The sequence below is a fragment of the Vigna umbellata genome, chromosome 2 (genome assembly GCF_029865625.1).
Source record: "Vigna umbellata cultivar VRB3 chromosome 2, Vumbellata_1.0, whole genome shotgun sequence".
Classification (NCBI taxonomy): Eukaryota; Viridiplantae; Streptophyta; class Magnoliopsida; order Fabales; family Fabaceae; genus Vigna; species Vigna umbellata.
Genome location: NC_142166.1, coordinates 3235675 through 3258467, shown reverse-complemented (window position 1 = coordinate 3258467; position 22793 = coordinate 3235675). Strand labels below are relative to the sequence as shown.

The window sequence follows — 22793 nt, the reverse complement described above, 5'->3', positions numbered from 1 at the left end:
TATTATATTACCAATCGAAAAAAGATTGTCAATAAAACAATATTTATTAATAAATTTTATCGTCCAAAAAAATTCATTAATAAAATAAAATTTATCAATAATTTTTATCGATAAATTTTAGAATTTTAATTATCATTCAATATTTTTATCGATAATGGATCTACCATTAAAATTCAGTGATAATATATTTTTATTATTAACCGATATTTTCATAAAAAAAATTATTAATAAAATAGACATCAAAATTTTTCATTTAGTTTTTGATGATAAAATCTTTAAGTAAATTTATTAATAATAAATTTCTTAAAATTTATTGGTAATTTTTTTCAATCCATCATTAAATTTATCGACGAAAGTTTTATCTGTTTTATTATTTGTAAACTTACTTTACTTATCCACATATTTTATCAGTGGGTAAATTTGAATTGTTTTTTTTTCTTTTTGAAGTAGCCACAGTCAAGAATTAATATAAACCAACATAAAAGAGGAACAAGAACGTTGGAAAAGAATGGGAAACAAAAGAAATTTCCATTTAGATGAAACCAATTGTGCATGAGAGAATTTGCTCAAGAGAGACACATACTAGCAAGAAACAAGGGGGACTCTCGAGCCCAGTTACGCTCAAGCGAATGTATTTTAGCTTGAGTTTTTTGGCTGCTTGAAGCATAGCATTAGCTTGAGTGAAATTTCACTTGCTTAAGTGAAAATGTGTAAAAAACTGAGATTTTTTTTTAGTAAGTAGGTTTTAAGTCTAACTCAATCTCACAAAACCGGCTTAAACTATGAATTGGCCTTATTTCTAGTAGATGTAGGACTTCCAACACACCTCCTTACCATGGCTCTGATATCATGTTAGTAAGTGAGTTTTAAGCCTAACTCAACCCTACAAAACCGACTTGTAAGATAAGGTTTGCACCCACTTATAAACTATAAATTGACCTTATTTTAGTTAATGTGTAACTTTCAACATTTTTTACTCGAGTGAATGGTCATTAGGTGAATGAGTTCTTTCACTGAGCAAACAATAATTTTAAAAAATAATATACAGAAAACTGGCCATTGAGCACCCTAGAGACTCATTAAACAAGTGTACCTTTAGGAGTAATCACTAAACGAGTGAGTGTTATATATCTAGCAAGTGTGATAGGTTGGAAAACTCCTAATTGATCTCTTTGAATAAGCTTGTGAGCTCGTTGAGCAAGAGGAAAATTTCTTGGAAAGAAAATGAGATTTTGAAAGTCAAGAAGGATGATAGTATGATTTTACACGGATTAAGTTACCAGGCTCTTGAATTTTGCAAATTGGTGACAATAATAATAGTAGATTAAGTAAATATTCTGTTGGTTTGAGATACTAAAAGCAAATTTGTGGGACATCGCATAATTTTCCTCCCAAATGAACAAAAATCTATTTTCTTCTCTTGTTTTCTTTCTTATTTTTTCTGAGTATTGGAAAGTGATTGCCAGAGAAAATATAGGCTGCTTTAGAAGGGTAATAATCAGAGCTAGAATTTAGGAGGTAAAAGAATCACGAATTTTATCTTAACCAAACTTAACCACAAAAGCTAACATTCTCCGCTCGTATAGATGCTAAAAATTACAAACCAGTAATAACCATTGTTTCAACCAAAATTGAAGAAACTCAGCTAAATAAAAAGGGATCATTTTCATCATTTTGTTCACATCATTTTTCTCCTATCCAGCCTCCCCGGAGGCTTTATCAAAAAAATTGAAAAAAAAAAAGAAAATTGAAAAACTTAGAATTATATGTAGAGAGAACTTAATTAGGTACAATAATGGACATGACAGAGAGAGTAAGTGTTCTTATTCTGTACGTTGCACTGGTTTATCATGTGGGTGCTGCAAAGAAAGTAATGCCAGTTGCAGGTCCTGATATCTACAAGAATAAAAACTTAGATCAGGATAAACTTGTTCCTGGGGAAAAGATAAACAATGTCATAAGCTTTGGAGCCAAAGCTAATGGCAAGTTTGACTGCACTCAGGTATATATATCTTTCTTTCAATCATGATTATTACTGCAACACAAAATTCCTTGTTGATGTTGATTACAAGTTCAGGCTTTCATGGATGCATGGCGAGCAACTTGCCACTCCAAAGTGCAAGCCAGGCTTCTGGTTCCAGAGGGAACATTTGTGCTTTCTTCCATGTTTTTCGCAGGTCCGTGTTCTACTCCAGAGCCCGTAACGATCCAAGTTGTAGGCACCATTGCGGCTACAACAGATCTCAGTGAATATGAGAATAACGAATGGCTTCTGTTTGAGGACGTGGATGGTATAAAAATCATCGGTGGTGGTACTTTTGATGGTGTCGGTAAGAATTCATGGAAAACGGCTACCAACTGTAAAGAAGACCCCGACGCAACCTGCGTCAGAAACCCTTCTGTAAGTCAATATCTCGTAAACCCTAGACCAACTCCTTCTACGAGATAAAACAAATTTATAATATAAAATCAGATGTAAACTCATCTTATAAGTCAGTTTTATAGGTTGAGTTAGACTTAAAATTCATTTCTTAACATTGTATCAGAGATATGATTAGAGTCTATCCAAACTATATTTGTTGTTTGTTGAGTGTATTGAAAGTTCAACCTCGACTAAATAATGAAAATTAACTGTTTACTATCATCTAAACGTGATTTTAGTCTCGTTAGAGTCTTAAAATCAGATGTAATAAGTCTTTTTTTCTTCCAAGATATGTTGGTTTTAATCTCTACAGATCCTTAGAGTTTAGCACTAAGTGAACTTTGTATGTTTGGAAATGCAGAGTATATATTTCCACAGAATTAAGAATGGAATTATACAGAACGTTAAATCCACAAACCCCAAAGGCTTTCACATATTTGTGACTAATTGTGCTAACATCAGACTCCGACGTCTTAACCTCACTGCACCAGAAGAAAGCCCTAACACCGATGGAATTCATATTAGCCAATCAATCGATGTTGAAGTAGCCAAAAATACCATTGAAACTGGAGATGATTGCATTGCCATGTTACACGGATCCCACCAAGTTTCCATCAACAATGTCAATTGTGGTCCTGGACATGGTATAAGGTAAAAATCAATTCACCACTGATGTAAGTAATGTCAAAACAACATTTTCTTAATTCGCCAAGGATAAGTAAAACAGTAACATTTTGCTAGATTTGTAATAAGGGTGTGTGTATATCATGCAGATAAGATTTAAATTTGCTGTTTAACTTTTCTTTCTGTTAATTTCTTGGTCTTGAATGTGCATGGCAGTATCGGTAGTCTTGGAAAGTACGAGGAAGAGCTAGAAGTGAAAGACATTCGTGTGAACAACGTGTCGATGGTTGGTACAGAAAATGGCGTGAGAATCAAGACATGGCCAAATCGGTATGCTGGCAATGCATCAAACATCACTTTCAGTGACATCACCATGCAAAATGTTAAAAACCCTATCGTCATTGACCAAGAATATCAATGCTCTTCAAAATGCAAGGTTGATTTATTTGTTTATGTCATTCTCTGCGTTATTACAAGCCTTCCCATTTGGAACATGTTAACATGTATATGAACATTCATTTATTTCCATGCAGGGTTCACTTGTAAAGTTAAAAGATGTTGTTTTTTCTAATATAAAGGGAACCACTACTTCGCCAATTGCAGTGGATTTAAGGTGTAGCGACAAGTTCCCTTGTGAAAGTATTAAACTCGAGAACATAGGCCTGTCGCTTAAATCCAAGCCTACCGGATCTAGATGTGCCAACATTAAACCAATTTACAAGGGCTTGCAAAATCCACCAGGTTGTCTATAATTGCCTCACTTTAAACTGCATGCATTCTGCAGCTCAGTAAAGAGGGAAGGAAAAGTAATGTTTTTGACAGTTATTAGACCAAATTGGAGAATATGCGGCACATGTAAAAGGTTTTTAAGGATGGTTTTGAATCCCAGTTAAGTTTTCTCTGTACAGATAAAATCACAAATTGTATATAAAGTACGACAATTAAGTACTTAGAACTTTCTTAACTGTAAAAAGAATGTCTCTGTAGATAACAGACTTGTCTTGTGAACAATCTTGATTCATTTATGTTATTGTTTTATTCACGTATGTTCAACATATGTTTAAGTAGATATGATTTTGTCCCTTTTGAATGATTTTATCGTTCTCCTGCAATATATTGTTTTTCGATGGATTGTTTGCGATGGAGTGAATCAATATAGATTGATCCGAAATTTGATTCAAATCCAATATAGCACCCATGGATACATAAGAAATGTATTGAATCGATTCAATTGCAACTTCAAATATATAATTCAGAGGTATCAAATAGGAAATGATACTCTGAATCATCGAACTAGAATGAAATACATGATCAACCAACATTTATCAAATTTGAAAGAGTCAGAAGAAATGGTTCGATCCTCTTATTTTGATTTCTCGAACGGAGAGATCTATGAATTTATGTTATTGTTTTATTAATATACAACCAATGATATATTATATATATATATATATATATATATATATATATATATATATATATATATATATATATATATATATATATATATAATATATATACTCCTGACCATACACTCAGAACAGGAAAAACAACTAAATTCGATTAAAACATTTTTTTAAAATTATTTAGATTTTTATTCAGTTGAGTTAACATAAGATAATAAGCCTTCTCTGTTCAGCTAATCCATCATTGAGCTATATTTCACATTTTCTAGCACTGCAACGATAATGGGTTTCCAAAAAAGAGAATAATAGGAACCTTAAAGGGTCCAATTGGTCATGAAATGCAACCATTTCTGACATGTACGTCTTAAAATTCAAATTGCTCAATTACTCAAATAAAAATTAAGGTTGATTAGAGTCGATTAAAAAATGTATTTTGAAGAATTTGTGTTTGTGCAATTTTATGATTATTTTTTAAAAGGTGAGTTTTAAATTTAGTCCACCTCTACATTTACTTATAAATTTATTTTATTTTTAATTCACATACAATCTTTTTAAATAAGAATAATCCGATAGTCTGATTACCTCTACCACAATAAATTTAATAAAAAATCAATCGAATAGATATACAATAAATCTAAAAAAAACAAATTTCAAATTTCAAAATACTATAATATCATCTTAAGACGTTATAAGCCGTTTTTATACTATTAGTCTGAACATTGCATATTTGTCATGATTCAAAATTTATTTTCATTTCAATTTATATTTTATTGCAATGAAAAATATATTTTGCATTAGTGTTTTAAATTTTCTCAAATTACATTCAGTTTACATAAATAATTTGATTAATTAATTAAATTAACTAAAATTATAAAAGCAATTACAACATCATAGTCAATTATTTTTTTTAAAACATTCAAATAAATAAAATTCAGAAAATTACATCTAACTACAAAAAAAAATACTACTAAACATAAAGCATGCTATTAAACACAATTTAAAAAAAAAACTATGAAAAGATCTTTACCAACATAACTTTAAAAAATGTGATGAAGTCGTTCTATAAAACACAATTTTAAGTGCGACAAAAATAAATTTAAAGCCAAAATTAAACTTTAATTCTTCATTCTAAAGTTATGTATATAAATAGAAATTATTTATACTCGTTATTTTTCTTTAAATATTTGTCCATTTTCATAAATTTTAAATAGAATTACACCGTTTTTATATATTTGTCGTCATCCACAAGTAGAACGTTTGATGAGAGTAGCACAAACACCGATAGAATTACTATTATTCAATGATACACTTTTACGATAACAAAAATATGTTATTAGTGTGGAAACTTAATTTGAATAAAATACATACTTTAAAAATAAAAAATCATAACACCTAAATATATTAAAAACAATTTGTAAATAATAGTGTTAGTTAAAATATAATATTATTAAAGTTGATTCAATTGATTCTAAAATAACTTAAAAGATTATTTAAAAAAAAATTAAAATGCGTAGAATTGCTCTTTAATTTAAACTTTGTATAATATAAAATGTGCGTGTTGCTTAGCTTGAAGAATAAATTTATCTTAAGCAACTTTAAATTAATGTTACTTTTATTAAAAATAAAAGTATTTGTTTTAGCATCTACCAATTGGTTTATTAATCTCCATTTAAAGTTTGTGTTTTTATTATATCTAATAGTTTCATAATTTTTAAGAGTTAATGTTTAAAAGAATTTAAATATTTTTTTCTTCTTATTATTTGAAACGTCTTTTAAAAATAAAATTATAATGAAATTTCAGTTTTCAAAACAAAGATTACTTAAAAAATATAATATAAAATTATTTGATCTAATTAACATTGATATTAAAATTTGATCTAATTAACATTGATATTTTCTATTTTTGATATTATAATTATTTAAACTAATATGATCAATACTGATTTTATTTTAATTTATTATTTATTTAAGTTATCATCAAATAAACTGATAATAATATAATATAATAACACATATCTTTGATGTTTACTTAAGTTAGTATAAATTTTATTATTATAAATTTGTGTATTGTCATGAAACCGAATAGAAATTATAAATTATTTTTAATTTAAAAACTCAATTTTAAAGATGAAAAATATCTTTTTTTACAATTTTCATTTCTCACATTTTTTTTAATGTAAATCACTCTATATTTATCTCCTTCATCATATTCTTTTCTTTTTGTCATCAACTTTCATCACTTTCATCCATTGCAATAAATTTTAGTTTATTTTTATTGGAAAGGAAAATGTTGTATGCCAATCTTTTTAAATATTTCAACTAGTTTAAATTAAATTAATATTAAAATTTAATTTAATTTAACATCAGCTTAACCAAAGTTAAATTAAATAAATTTTAAAATGAAAAATACATTGTCATCCATTTAGTTAACATTAAATTGTTTTAATTAAAAATTAATTTAAAAGTTAGTGATAAAGTAACATTGACGCAGTCAACATTACTTATAATCGGTCTTCAAAAATATTAATGATTTACCGTTACTGGCTTTAGAGTTCGACCATGTGTGATGCAAATTCGACATTATGTTTTTGCCTGTTAAAGTTAATTATTAATCGAAACTAAAAGTGTATTTTTTCATAATAATACTAAGAAGAAAAATACAATTTCGAGAACATAAATAAGTTTTAAAAAAATTATATATACCAATTTTAAAAATTATTCTAGACGTAATATGTTTTTAAATAAAAGTGACTTGATTTTCATTTTATACATTTTTTTAACCATTTTAAAATTTATAATTTAAAATTATTTTTTATTATTATAAAAAGTTCCGATTTTGATTAAGTTCCTCTCCTTTTTTACGGTTTTCATAACATATAAATTCAAAATAAGAAATTAAGCCTGTTTAACTTAAAATATGTATAATATTTATTTAAGATTTTTTTTAACGTATTCTATATTGATATTATACAATGTAGTTTCTCAGATACTATTTAACAGGATAAATAATTTTGTATTTTCATAATTAGCTGATAAGGAATTTAGAATCTCTAAAAATATAATTATTGATTCGAAACATTAATAAATATTACGTAAATTTAGTTTCAAAAGTAAGGTCAATATTTTTCAATTAAATAGATTGTTGAGTATATATAGATTAATAAGATAGTTTTATATATAACTCTATTAATCACAAAAAAGAGTTGTGTTGAATTTTTTTCAATAAAACTATGGAACACAAACATTAATGAATAAAATTCTTAGTTTACTTTTTTAAGTCTAATGTTCATAAGGCATATTGGTCTTATGTTATTTTTTATGCAATTTATTTGATAAATAGGTTGTCTTTTTTTTTTCTTAAAGGTAAGATCTCATATGACTTAATGTATGATGTTTCTTCTACTTATCTAGACTTAAAAATATTTGGTTATTTTTGTTTTGCTTCCACTTTTTAAAATAACCAAAACAAATTTGTTTTAAAAAATAGTGTTTTTCTTGATTATAGGAATGATATGAAAAGTTACATTATGTTTGACAAAATTACTAAGGAGATTTTTATAAGTAGTAATGTTATATTTTATGAAAATATTATTGAGATACACTATATTAGAGAAAATGAAAATGTTTTACTTAATGACATTATATGTCATTAGAATCTTGTTAAAGCAAAAAGTCAGAATGACAACAATGGCCAAAATGTATAACTGAGTCAAACTGAAAATGCAGACCATCTCAACAACAACATAACAAATTCTATTGAGAGTGAAGAAAATCACAACTACAAAAGGTCAACCAAAGTTAGAAGAAATCTTGGATAACTTAATGACTACATACATTAGATTAACCGATCTTCATCAAAAAATCTATGTACAAAAAATAGTTTCAAAACTCCACATCATATGTCTAATGTTCTGTCTTATAACTCTTTATTTGAAAAACACTTGAGGTACAGCTTAGTCATATCCACTAGTAGTGAACCTCAGTTTTATGTTGAAGTCAGGACAGAATACGAATGACATAAGTTATACAAAAAAGAAATTAAAGTCTTCTTCGCAATTAAAGTTTTCATGAGTGAACAAAACACATTGACCTGAACTATCACATTGTGTGCGAGAAAATTCAAACATCTTCTTCCATTCGCTTGAATGAAACATTGACGAACATCTTCACCAAGTTCTATCGTTTTGGATTATTAAATATATTATAAGTTATCATTTAGAAGTAATAATCAGATAAATTTTTATTTTTCTCCCTTTCTTTTCTCTCTAGATGTTGTGGAAACCTTATTTAAGTTAGGAATTTCGTTTTTGCTTCTAAACAAGAACACTCAATAATCAATTATAATTTTTTTTTCTAAATCTTTTTATATTGGAAATCATGGATGTCCTTGTTGTTCCTACAAGTCTCATATGTCATACATGATAAATATATAATCAATTTTATACAACATTGATAATTTTATCATAAAAATTTACACAGTGCATATAAAAATTATTAAAAAAATTAGAAATAACAATGAGTTATTTAACTTTATTGAAAATCATCACTAAACTTTTTACTAAATGCGTGCATTTAACGGGTATAACAACAGTATAAGAAACGAAACTTTTAACATTTTAAAATTCAAAAAGCAAAAAAATGTTTTCATAAAAACTAAAATTTGATATATTTTACATAGCATAAAAATTAATTTAAATTCAAATTTAAATCATACATTGTGTTTGTTTTATTTGTGAGAAAACCAGCTGAACTCAAAGATTTCTGTAAGCAGTTTTGACTACTTGGGCCCACCCTACTTCTGCATGGGTCCACCATTTTCAATCATTCTGATCGCTGCAGACAATACCAATCAACAAAATCGAATCCACATAAAGTCAAATACAAATACAGTGAAAAACTAAATGATTCAAATTTCATATATGCATTATTTTTAATTGTTTTAGACTTAATTTCTAAATACCTGCTGCCAAGGTTACTTTTACGAAAAATAAGTTTGTAACTAGATTTCTCACAATTTTAGTTTCTAAAGCATAGTTGAACTATTTAAAGATTTTTAATATATATTTTATTGATAAAAATATTAAAAAGTAAATTTTAAATGTGTCTTAACCTTATGAAATTAATTTATAAAATGAAATTTATATTTATTTATATATTCTAAAAAAATTACTTTATTTTTAGTAGATATAAAACAACAAATTTTATTAAAATAATCTCTAATAATAATTCTAATATCATTTTAAGAAAGAGATTTTAATCCCAATTCAATTTTATCAATTCAACATATAATACAAAATATACACTCACTTATATTCTCTAAATTCAATTTATTTTCAGTTTACACATAACTTATAAAGACTAATTTCATTTCTCATACTTTACTACAAATTAATCGTTATATTTAAATATTAAAAAATTTATATGATGGTTTTTGGTTGTGAATAATGAGTGAGGTTGGAATGACGAGATGATATATACAATCCCAAAATTGTCGCACTCCACTGAGATCCTAAGCAGGACCACTTTTTCATTTTCATTTTCATTTTCATTGTTTCATTTTCATTTTCCAACCTTAATAAGAAAAAGGTGATCATGCCCAATTTATAATTACGGCTGAGAAATAAATATCTTCAACTTTAACAACTTGCAAACAAGAAACAAAAAATAAATAAATAAATAAAAACACAAACCTTCGAAATGCGAAGCTCATTATAAAATAAATAGTAGTATATGATTATGATATACTAAAAATCAACTCAATGTAATCTTATCAAGCTAAGTAGGGGACCTCATATATTTTCTTTGCAAAAGGGCATGGCGGTTGAAAATATATATGTTTTTTATTTCATTTTCTGAAGCATTTTCGTTAATTTATTTATTTATCTGTTCTTCACATAATTATCTTAAGGTGTTCATATAAATCGGTTAGGAGACAGCGTTTGATGCATGCAGTTTGATAAGTCTCATCTCAAAGTCCTTCGCTTTGTTTGCGTGTATGCATGCCATGTCAAAGACTCTGCAACTCGTTTGTTTTCTTCTGCAAATTTTCTTTTTTTTATCTTCTTTTTATTACAATTTTACAACCTGTATTATCTCTATGCTTACGTTATTTTTCATGTTTGGGATGTTCGTGTACGTACTGTACGTTATATACGTACATTTTTACATATACTTACCTTTCTTATGCGTATTCCTACTCTTACTGCACTCTACTTTCGTTTTCTTGCCATTAAATATTCCCAGTGCATGGATTTGTCTTCAACTGATATTACCTTTCTTTTTTATATGCATATGGAAAAGATACAAGAAAAACTCTAGAAAAGGAAATGAATGAAAATGCTCTATATTTTGAATTATCATTATTTATTACTCTTTGAATGAAAACTAGAAAAGAAGAAGAGCTTATATTGCAGATAATAAATCTGGAATATCATCGTATTATAATGATACTATTTATTTTAAAATATATTTTAGAAATCTTATATTACTTTTAAATTAAATTTTATATTTAGTTTAGTTTACTATTCGTGTATAATACTAAAATCAAATACTCTTAGTTATCTCAGATATATATATTCTTCAAGTTTAACCCCACCAGTTTTAAACTTTATTCTTATACATTTATATTTGCATTTATTATTATTTTTATTATTTTTGTTCTGATCTACTTTCACGTGCAGTGATTTCCTTTCAAGTTATCCCTAGGATGAAGAGAGCAGTGAAAGTTAAAAGCACTTTTAACCTAGAAAAAAAAAATTCACAGTGGTTGGTAAGTGATTGGTTGATAGCAGTAACGTTGCATCAATGGCTTCAAGCGTTATTATTGCTCACTTCGAGGGTGACACATGAAACCAACGTAACTCCAAAACGCACTGGTCCCACCAAAAGCCCGTTTCATCTATCTCTGCCGTTAAATCATGGCGACGAGCGTTAAATACGTCTCTGCCCAAACAAACAAGGCGCAGAACCGTCTCCATCCAAACCAACCAATTTCCGCCACGTCACCACCCCTCAGTCTCCACCGTCTGATCACCACACACCATTCTATGATTCAGGTCTCAAGTGGGACCCACAGGACACGCCAGAATCAACTCAACCCAAGCTCTCTATATAAATTCGTACATCCATCGTCTTCTCCTCCCTCACTTGCTCATTTGATGTTCGTCACGAGACTCACAGTGCCAGTAGTTGTTATTCTCCGAAGAAGAAGAAGAAGATGTGTGGAGGTGCAATTATTTCCGACTTCATCGGTGTCAAGCGTGACCGTAAAGTCGCCGCGGAGCAGCTGTGGTCCGAGCTAGACCCTTTCTCTGACCTCCTCGGCTTCGACATCACCACCACAACCACTTCCAAACGCCAACCACCCTTCCCCGTAATCTCAGACAAAAAGGGTTAGTTCTTACCTAATCTAAATCAAGTTCAATTTTTTACACCTACCTACCTATCGCTGCCAGTTTATCTTTTTATTCTTGTTCTAGGTTGTTCCATGTGCCTATTCTATTTCCCCCATGTTCCGACTTACCTGTCTGAATTTTTGTTACCCAGTCAATTAACTTGTTTGCTACTGTTTTGAGTGGACATAATTCAAAAAAGATCCAAGGTTTTAACTTTCTTTTTTATCTCTTTTTAATCCAAAAATGATATATAAGTTTTTTCTTTTCTGTATCAACCACAAACCTATGAGTTTTTTATAGTTTATAATGTAAAGATTCTGCCTTGAGTTACTAATTTTGTTAATATCTATGGATAATACAGCATGCAATCGAAAAATAAGATATCTTTGTGTAGTGTCTATTTTTTTTATTTCGAAAAAAAAAAGTATCTGCTTGATGTTGAGTTGCCACTGATGATTTTATTTTCTGAACGATGATGAAAAGTAAGATGAAGTTATCATTGGGTGGCCTAAAAAGAGTTTTTTTTTTCTTGTTTACCTTGGGGTTTGGTTTGTGGTGGTAGATAAAGAAGTGGTGTGTGTTGATGAAGTTAGAGAGAAAATGGAGTAAAGTTGAAGCTTTTCCACCAATTTACAATAAAAAATGAGAAGACGCAAGCGTTTCTTTTGTTCACGTTTTTCCTTGCAGTTGAATGGTAATGGTAAAAAGGAAAAAGCTTATGAGTTTTTTAAAAGCAAACTTTATGACAGAAGAAAGAACGTGTCCCTAAAACAAAAACAGCCATTAACGGAAGAAGTTTGTATGGTGGGAAGTGTGGCAAGGATTAACGCATTGTTTGTCTGTACGTGGCAGTGGAATCATGTGCCAAGAAGAAGAAAAGCGTGGATGCAGGGAAGAAGAGTGAGCGTGCTCGCAAGAACGTGTACAGAGGAATCAGGCAAAGGCCATGGGGGAAATGGGCTGCAGAAATAAGGGACCCACACAAGGGTGTCCGCGTTTGGCTCGGCACCTTCCCCACCGCCGAGGAAGCCGCCAGAGCCTACGACGCCGCCGCCAAACGCATCCGTGGTGACAAGGCCAAACTCAACTTCCCCGACGACACTCCACCACCCTCCAAGAAGCGCTGCCTCAGCCCCGACCTCCCTCAACAGAGCAGCTCCTCTTCCACCGCACCACCGCCTTCCGCCGTCTCCTACAGCGGAGACAGCAGCGGAGGAGAGGAACTCGACCTCAAACAACTTGAACTCTTTCTTGGCTTAGAGAATGAGCAGCCTCTGCCCAACAATGGTGTGGAATGGGACAACGGTTACGTGATGGATGACTTGTGGATGCTCGACGACGTCGTTGTGGCCAACCGTAATCTAGTTTATTAGAGGAGAATAATAACATGTTTAGATAAACGTTTTCCTTAAAAACTTGTATTATTAGAAGAAATAATAAAAATAAAATAAACTGAGGTTTTTCTTACAAATTAAAATCGGCTTATGTGAGTTTTATTGTCCATCTTTTGAAAATTAAAATACATAAGTTGGTTTTAATTTGTGATTAAATCTCGATTTATTTTATTGTTTTCTTCTTGGGGTTTTTATAGGAAAGATTATCGAACATGTGGGGTGTTTTCTATATGTTGTATAAAACTATGTTGGTATGTTTTCTTCCAGTTTATGTTGTGTTGTCCCTTCTTCTCGCTAGCTTTGGTAGCTCGTGCCTTGGACGGTCGAATGTTTGAAAAATCAGGTCCACCGTATTAGCGGGAAGATTATCGTGTATTAATAAAGGTAAGTTAGGGCGTATTTATGATTCTAAATGTGTTTTGTTGGTGTTGTAAATAATATTAATGGCATTATTATATGGTGCTACTTTGTCGTTTTCTGCAAACCTAGTTTTTGATTGTGGTGCATGAATCTGATGTCTACTTTGTGGACCAAGTTCGATTGTCTTAACATGTATGTTTAGTTAATTATTTAAATAAAGCTACTTGTTAATAATATGTGATTAAACTATTATGCCCACTCCGTTATTAGTACTCCTTCTATTCTTTTTTGTTTTTTATCTTTTAAGGTTGTTTATGTAAGAATTAAAAAATACAATAGATTGTTCCATTCTAATAAATTATTTTCAGAATTGAGATAGACAAAGAGGAAATATAGGGTGGGAGTAACTGTTATGCCTAGTTACTGATGAGTAATTATCTTGGAAATGGATCAGTTTCCTAAATTAAATATATAATTATTTATTTATTTTTTTTCACCTTTATGTTTTATCAAACACAATTGTTAGTCATTTAATTCAAAAACATCTATTTACATAAAAAAAAAGTAAAATAGACATGCAATAAATACGAGTCTTGTTTGGAGTGCCACTTTTACTATTTCAATCATAATGTACTGAGATATTTTATTGGTGAGATTCAAATGTTCATCCAGCACGAGCAGGTTTGATTTTTGTAATTAAAAAGAGAAATTGCATTTGACAATAAATAATGTGAAATAATCAGAATTTTTGTGACATGTGCTTCCTTTATTTATATTATGCATTAGCATATGTAAATGTTATTTTCCTCTGTTCCATTAAGAATTAACTTATACCTATGAAATCACTTAAAAGTTATTCCAATTTGCTAAGTTTTGTCCTCATCTACATGGATCATACTATTAATATATAGCAATTTGAAATAAAAAATTAAGATTTTGGTTAAACATGATTGCAATATTGATATTCCTCTGATAAAGAACAAACATCAACTTGTTATTAATATATAAATCGCTATGTATCTATCTTCTGACTTTGGAAATTTAACTTACATATATTGACTCTGTTTTTGTTCTTTTCAAATGCTTATTTATTTCACTTGTTGGATTCAAAATAGTTTGCTGCAATTTATACAGTTGAAAGTATTAAATTTATTACCTACAAATGTAATTTCTCTTTCACTTTAGCCATGTGTCCTTTGAATTATATTTTAAAATAAATGCTTGTGTATATGTATATCATTTTCGTATCTGCATTTAAATACAAATTTTTAATCAGATGTGTTACGCGTAAATAATAAACACAAATATTATCATTTTCCTTCTCTTATATATCCTACATTTTATTTGTATCTTCGACTATCTCTTGTGATACTTTTTTATAGCAGTTTGTATTATTGATTACTAGATAGACTTATTGATATCGTGTATAAGTGTCATATTAATTTAGTTCATATGATTTTAGCTATCATACAAAAATAAAATAATTAAATATATTATTTATTATGTATTTTATTGAAATTATGTCATAATAAAGAAGTAAATATAATCAAATATTTTGAATACGTACTGATCAATATTGTATATAAAATGTGGGAAGATAATTTTTTTTAATTCATTGAAAGTCTCTCTTTTTATTTTATATTGTTTTTGAAATATCATTGAAGGTAAAATGCTAAAAAAATATATATTTATTAAATTGGATCATTTTTATTGCATATTTAAATGTCATATTTATTGACAACCAATTAAATAATCATTTCATTAAAAAAAATTATATACATGGTCGTCGTGTGATAAATTAGTGAACTGCCAACTGCTCTTATGTCATCGATGAAAGATATATTGAATAAAAAACATCTCAAGACTATAAAACAGCCAAAAAAAATATTTTAGGAAAAAAATTAGTACACTATGATGAATATCTTTTTCACAGCAATTATGATAAATAGTATACGTAGGGAATGTAATATTTTATTTTATTTAAATAGTCACTTCTCAATTTGTGAACATGATATTCATTAAGTTACGTAATCCAGTTAAAATTTGGTTTTATTTTAACTATAACAATTAATAAAAAAAACTTATTTGCTGACAAAATTGATGGTTGTTTTAATAATGTAAGAATATTTAAGAATATATAACCATCCAGTGAAATGAAAAGCTACACAAAGTAACCAAAGAAAAATATAATTTCAAAGACTGCAAACATATTTAAAATTATAAAATTAGTTTGAGAATAAAATAGAAGAAACAGTAGGAGAAACTTACTAACACAAAACTATATAAGAAATAAGATTCACTTGGTAGTAAGGATAGAATGGAAAATTGAAGATCATGAGTTTAATTCCATTCATTAACACAGATCTAATTTAATCTTAATAACTAAAATTTATTGATAAAATAGAAAAAAATAAACATATCAATTGAGGGGGGAAAATATATTATTATTTTCATCATAAAATTATGTGAAAGTTTAGTATTTATAATTTTGTTTTAATTAGTGGTTTTATTTCTGTTGGATACTGGAGATTGAGAAGTTTTCAGCAACTAACATGTTAAATATTATAATACAGAATTAATATTTAAGATATTGTAAAAGAGATTAAGGAAAATGATTTTTTTTTTATACAAACAGTCTTAATAAACGCATGCAAAAATTAGCATAGTAATTAGAGCAATTATCTAACACTAAAAAGTTGACTAACTAAAAGAAGAATCAGCTGTTATACCAATAAAAAAAGATAAACCATATTTCCTAAACTGTTCTCAGTTAACAAGTGAATCAATCAAACATGAACTAAAACGCAACAATTTTCTCAATAATTAATGTATAAAATAAATATAAGAATGAGACTATTCTAATAAAATTTATTGAAAAGACGTAATTTATTATGTTAATATATATCTAAAATATTAAAGGAATTGGGAAATACGTAATAAAAGAGAGTAATATGATATAGTTTGCTTCATAATAATAGAAACATTACCAAACAACGACAATAAAAAAATATATTGGTACATTAAATAATAATAATAGATTATAGATTATTGTGATCACATGTAAAAAAAGTTATTTAGAATATTAAATAAGATTCTTATATAAGTTGCAAGTATTTTTCTTTTATCATCATAGAAATAGAACAGCTAATAAAGTCTATTATCTATGTATCAAACGTATGGTCCAACATAGATCAATAATTTATATATGGTTGAATGGTCTAACAAATACTTTTGTTTTGCTATGGTTGAAACTCACAATATTTATTGTATTTATTTTTAACTTTATTAAATTACTTTTTTAAGATATATCTTTAATCATTTCATTTCTTTTCTTTCTTTTTAATATTTTAATTTTTATTAATTAAAACGTATAACTATCAATTTTAAATATTCAATTATATAAACATTTAGTTTTTTAAATAACTTATAAAATTTTCTTTTATTCTCTCTCTGGTTTTTAGTTTTATTTTTGTTTCATTTAAAAAACCTTTGTCTGGTTACACATTTTTCATTCTTCATATTTCAAGTCCAACAATGTATGTTCTCTTTCAACATTTACATAAAATGAGAAAAGGTATGAGATTTCGATTATTTTCTCTTTTTCTAATCACCATTTTTATGCCATTTTTTATTTGATATTTTATTTTAATATTTATAATGCATATCCTTTTAATCTTAAATATCTTTGAGATCATATCATGTTTGATATTTATGTTTTATAAAAAAAGTTAATATTTAAAACATTACAATTAAATATGATTTTAATATTTTATAGAAAAAATATTGAATTAATATTTAAAACAATATATATAATTATGAGAACATCTATAATCAGAAATTCAATATTCAATTATAATATTGAAAGAAATAAAGACACAAATAAATAAAAGGAAAAAAAAAAGACATAAATAAGTAAAACATTTTATTTGAGAAACAAAGTCCAAGTCACATTCTCTTTCCTATCATCCTTAACTACAAAATAGCATAACAAAAAAAATACTTTATTTATTTTTATTTCTTTTGTGTTAAAACTTTTCAACATTCAAAAGAGGATAAGGTGGCTTCACTTAATGATCTAATAGGGTAAGTTATGTGTTAGTTTGGCTTAAGGTAAAATCGTGTAAAAGTTATTCTGGTCTTCATGTTGATATTTTGAGAGAAAGTTAAAATAAATATGTAAATAGTTTTTTTTTATAGGTGTAGACTTTTATTTATGATGAATTTATAGGATCATTTATGTTTTGAAATTTTTTGGAAAAGAATGTTTAGAGATTTTGAGAAGTAGGTGCATGCATTTTTGTAAACATAAGTAATTTAAAAATTTTATATTTTTTGTAAGAAAAATTATTATGCTAATAAATTAATTAGTTTAATATTTTTCCTTGATTTTGTTTAAGGTTTATAAAAAGTAATTTTTATTAGTCTACTCTTTCATTCATTCTCTGTGTTTATTTATTTTATTTTATTATTTTTATACGAAGAGAAATTACATATCATTAAAATATCTTCTTATTTAGGGAACTTATTTTTCGTACGATTAGATTTATTAGTCATTTTCGCTGTGTTAAAAATTGCATTATTGTTTCCCCATTCCCAGCCAACATTTTGACGATGTTTCATTATCAATAGAAAAACAATTTTACTTAGGAAAACTAGCCAGTGCAGGCTGACCAGGTAATAATCAGTTCAAAACTAAAAGCATGGATTGCCATCCTCAACATAAGAATTATACTAAAAATAAATCTAACATTACAGAATTTGGGGACGGTTTTATTTTTAAATAAAATGGTAAGAAGTTCTGCCTTTTTTTTATTTGTTCGAAAAACATTAGTTAAATGAATTTTATTGATTTTGTTATTAAGAAATGAGATTTAAGTCAAACTCATCCCACAGAAACGGCTTGTAAGATGAGATTTGCACCCATTTATATATTATAAATTTTTCTTATCTCTAGTCGATGTGAGATTTCCAAGATGGTCCGATAACAATCATATAGTGGGTGGAACAGAATGTCCACATAAATTTCGCGACTCTGATATCATATTAAGAAGTGAACTTTAAGCCTAACTCATCCCACAAAACCGATTTGTAAGGTGAGGTTTGCACTTATTTATATATTATAAATTTGTTTTATCTCTAGTTGAAGTGGAACTTTCAAGGTAGTCTATCATGATTTTGATATTATATCAAGAAGTGAGCTTTAAGTCTAACTCATCCCCACAAAACTAACTTGTAAAATGACATTTGCACTCACTTATATATTATAAATTTGTTTTATTTTTAGTCGTTGTGTGATTTTCAACATTTGTTTCTCGATCGAGAAACCTTTGGACCATTACACAGTTGACAGTCAAAAGCACATAAATTTCTATGCCCTTGTGTTCTTTGACTGTGCATCACGTACGAATGTTTTTGGAAAGAATGGAAGAAAAATAAAAGAAAAGAGAAGCAGCATGTCAAATATGAACAAGAATAGTTTGAAAGAGAAACATGCAGACAATATAGTATTATAAAACTACGTAAGAGGAAACTTCGTCACGAAATGTAACTAGAACAATATGTAAACTTTTTGAACATGCACATGTGCAGCTATTCTAAATCGATGCATATAATCTTTCGAGTTGACGATGCATGACACATTAGAGACTCAGATACAATTCAATAATTTTTAAGTTGAAAAAAGAACAGAAAAATTAGAAGGTGCATGAACCAACAATGGATGTCCTAACTTTTGACCTCCCAACATCAGTGGGACCCCATACATAGTATAATCAGATATTTAACGTAGTTGTTCAAAGTGTCCTTTTCATATATGCAGTAGATTCCATTGTCTTTCAATGCTAAAAGCAAAAGGAAAGAAAACAAGACAAAAAATTGCACTGAATATGGCAGTGGCAATCGAAATTAATTATGCTTTCACGTTTTGCGTTTTCAAAAAGGATTTATGGAATTATCCGTTCTGTATGTTTTGTTTAAGTATTAAGAACAAAATTTAGTTTTGGTAGTCAAGATATATAGAATATATGTTAAGATAGGATCAATTATTTTATTCTATTTTAATTAGTTGTTTAATGTACCCATAATATATGTAGTTTACTTTATCTTATTATCTTTTTTGTCATGTTGGATCAGTACAATATTCCCTGTAGAAATTCGTTAAAAATATTATTCCATCTGACGATGTTATATCTTTTATATAATATATGTATTTAATCATTTGATTTCAACTATATAATGTCTTTACACTAAAATGTATTAAATAAAGAATAGTGCTTAACAAATACAAGATATAATTGAGTTAGTAATTATATTGTATTTTGTTTTCTTTTTTCTTGAAGAAAAATAAAAAATAATATAAATTGGAAAAAAATTTCCACTTATTAAAATTTTGTTTTCTGGTGTTTTTTCTTTTTTAAATTTTGGTTGTTTCGTGCTTCGTATTGAAATTATTTCCAGTTAGACTTCTAAAATTAGGCTTTTGAGACAAAGGGTTGTAATTTGTTTACTTTTTAACTTTAACCTACCCTACGATTTACTTTGAAAGAGGGTGACACCTAATAGAATATAGGTCAAATGTCTATTATGTCAATGGTTAGTAGGAATCACAAAAACAAATTTTGCAAGTGTTTTTAAATGTGTTCTTTACAAACTGTGTATTTGGTCTAAATTTGAACGGTTTAATTGAGTTAGATAATTTAATTATTCAATCATTTCAATAATAGAGATAACAATATAAGTTGGTTTATCCGTTTTGATCTACTCTATATTTGATTTATGAAAAACAAGATAAGTCGGTCCAAATAGAAGATATGGGCTAATTTTTCTGTCTTTTATTGCATAATATTTGTAATTGACTGGTCTGTGCTATGTGTAAGAAATTATTTGTTTTATAATTTCTTCTAAATACTAAGACGTGAGATTTTAGTACTTTTATTTTTATTAAATTATTACAAATAATAAAATTTATAAGTTTATTTTTTTAAATAATATTTATAATTTTATAATTTCTAATATTTAAGTAAATCTTATATAGAAATAGAAATGACTTTAAACTGAATTTAAACATTAAAATAAATATGAATTGAGAAATTATTTTTGGGTAAATTGGACCTGAATGAGTTAACTACTTTTAGCTGAACTATAAAAAAATATAAATAAAAAATTTGCTTAAAAAAACATACAACATATTGTTGGTGTTACTGGATTTAAGAATTTAAATAAGTGTTTTTATAACTAAATACATGTTAGTCCGTCTACACAAATTGTGAGTTATGCAAGATGGATATAAACAGATCCGTAGGCTAAAATACTCTGTTTATTTGACACTTTTTCTCGTGTATTTACGGAATATCCTGACTCACTTCACATTATCATTCCTAATTAATAATTTAATAGATTGACTTAAATTATATAGGATTTAGTTAATTTCAATTTCAATTCAATCTATATTGTTCTACTAAACAAAACGTTAATGAAAAACTTTTTGAGATGAGGTGATAGTGATGGTGTGGTGAGGCGAAGGGTGTTGGAGTCTTTTCCTGGTATTGCATGGTGTAATTAGTAATTGTGGAGGTTGAGAAAGCAATGGCCTTATTGTAGTCAATGTGGGTTCGTAAATAGATATTAAGCCCAGTCCATCTCTACCGAGGAAGAATAGTACCACATTTAAAAGGGATTGTCCTTAGCACAATATGCAACGACATTTATCTATCTAAAATACTATTTTGTACTACAAATAAATAAACAGTATTTAACTTAGTACAATAGTAGTGTTTTGTTTCTAAAGATAAAAAACAGATGATGTAAATTATATATTGTAGATTTATCCAAAATCAAATGAGTCAGTGTGTTCAATATTTAATATGCATTAAATTATAATACCAATAATAAAACGATAATTATAATAATAAAATTATGAGTAACAATGATACTCGACTAATAATAGGTAAAGAATTTTATGTCATATGAATCGTCGATAACTAAAAAATATTTAATTATTGGACTAACTTTTCCAAATTATTTTAAAATTAGTGGTATTTACACTTTTCTTTATTGATAAAAAATTAATAAAATTATCACTATAAAAAATAAATATAAATAATTTTATATATAAAAATATTTTTTTCTTATTATAAATAGTTCTTTTAGTTTAAAAACAAGATTAAGTTTGAAATAGTTAAATATAAAAAAGTTAAATTTTAAAAAAAAAGTCATTTAAAAATAAAATATTTTAGGTTAAAAAATGGTTATTTATCAGAAATTGTGTATAAATTTTAAGTTAAATATATTAGAAAATTTATTTTAATATCTATTTTACTTTTTAAAGATTGTGTAGAAATTGTTTTACTTTTTTATTATTTTATTATTTAATTTCATTTTTATTTATACTTATTTTACTATCACACGTGATGAGGGTTATTTTATCTTATTTATTTATTTATTTTAATTATATATATATATATTTATTTATTTTACTCTTTTATTCATTTATTTATCTCTAACATCTATAATAATATATAAATAGAATACATTGTCCACAGTTACTATTCTACTTCTATCCTTAACAATTATTTTCTTAACTTATTTTTATATTTAAAATTGAAAATTTGTGTCAACTCTTTTTTGAATATATCAATTATTAAAAACAAACCTTTATCTACAGAGTATAATTCTCTCTCTATTCTCATTTGCTTGACGGTTTATTTGTTAAACTTTTATTCTATCTTTCTCAACCATTTGATATTTGATGGTGGGTGATCTTAAAAAATCAAGTTATAATAAACTCGTATGTAAAATTAAAATTTTAATTCAATTTTATAAAATTATTTTATAAACTAATGTTTATAGTTATATAGAATTTGTCTTTATTTTTAATTTATGTAGAATCTCAAACAATTTTTTTATTTGGTTTTTTAAATAAATTTTATTATTTTATAGTTATTTAGTTATGACTCATTAAAGGCAATGATTTAGTTTCTTATGCATAAATGTATATGCATGAACCAAAATTATTTTGAAGTTGTGAACACAATAATAGTTTAAAAAAAATAGTTTTTAAATGAATATAAATATTTATAAGGAGTTGTTGATAAGTTTCTTTCTTCTCTGAAATTTGGAACCACGTGCATCGACTTATTTTAGGGTTTTTCGTGTGATGATGCATTTAAGCAGAATTGGAAACAACATTTGCAAA

The 22793-nt window shown here is 27.2% G+C and overlaps 2 protein-coding genes across 2 annotated transcripts; both read left to right on the top strand.

The window, feature by feature from the left end:
• Window positions 1–1795: 1795 nt before the first annotated feature.
• On the top strand, window positions 1796–3890 carry LOC124829013 (exopolygalacturonase-like). Its single transcript, XM_047302431.2, has 5 exons — window positions 1796–2002; window positions 2078–2401; window positions 2784–3073; window positions 3263–3482; window positions 3580–3890. Exons 1-5 carry the CDS (start codon window positions 1796–1798, stop codon window positions 3796–3798), a joined length of 1260 nt encoding a protein of 419 aa, XP_047158387.1. The 3' UTR covers window positions 3799–3890.
• A 7691-nt stretch (window positions 3891–11581) lies between these two features.
• On the top strand, window positions 11582–13724 carry LOC124829009 (ethylene-responsive transcription factor RAP2-3-like). Its single transcript, XM_047302428.2, has 2 exons — window positions 11582–11843; window positions 12699–13724. The coding sequence occupies exons 1-2, from the start codon at window positions 11669–11671 to the stop codon at window positions 13217–13219; spliced, it is 696 nt and encodes a 231-aa protein (XP_047158384.1). The 5' UTR covers window positions 11582–11668; the 3' UTR covers window positions 13220–13724.
• The last annotated feature ends 9069 nt before the right edge of the window (window positions 13725–22793 follow it).

Coding starts and splice junctions, on each gene's coding strand:
- LOC124829013 (XM_047302431.2), top strand. CDS start 1,796: ATGGACATGACAGAGAGAGTAAGTGTTCTTATTCTGTACGTTGCACTG. Junction 2,003..2,077: donor GCAAGTTTGACTGCACTCAG/GTATATATATCT, acceptor TTACAAGTTCAG/GCTTTCATGGATGCATGGCG. Junction 3,483..3,579: donor AATGCTCTTCAAAATGCAAG/GTTGATTTATTT, acceptor ATTTCCATGCAG/GGTTCACTTGTAAAGTTAAA.
- LOC124829009 (XM_047302428.2), top strand. CDS start 11,669: ATGTGTGGAGGTGCAATTATTTCCGACTTCATCGGTGTCAAGCGTGAC. Junction 11,844..12,698: donor CGTAATCTCAGACAAAAAGG/GTTAGTTCTTAC, acceptor TGTACGTGGCAG/TGGAATCATGTGCCAAGAAG.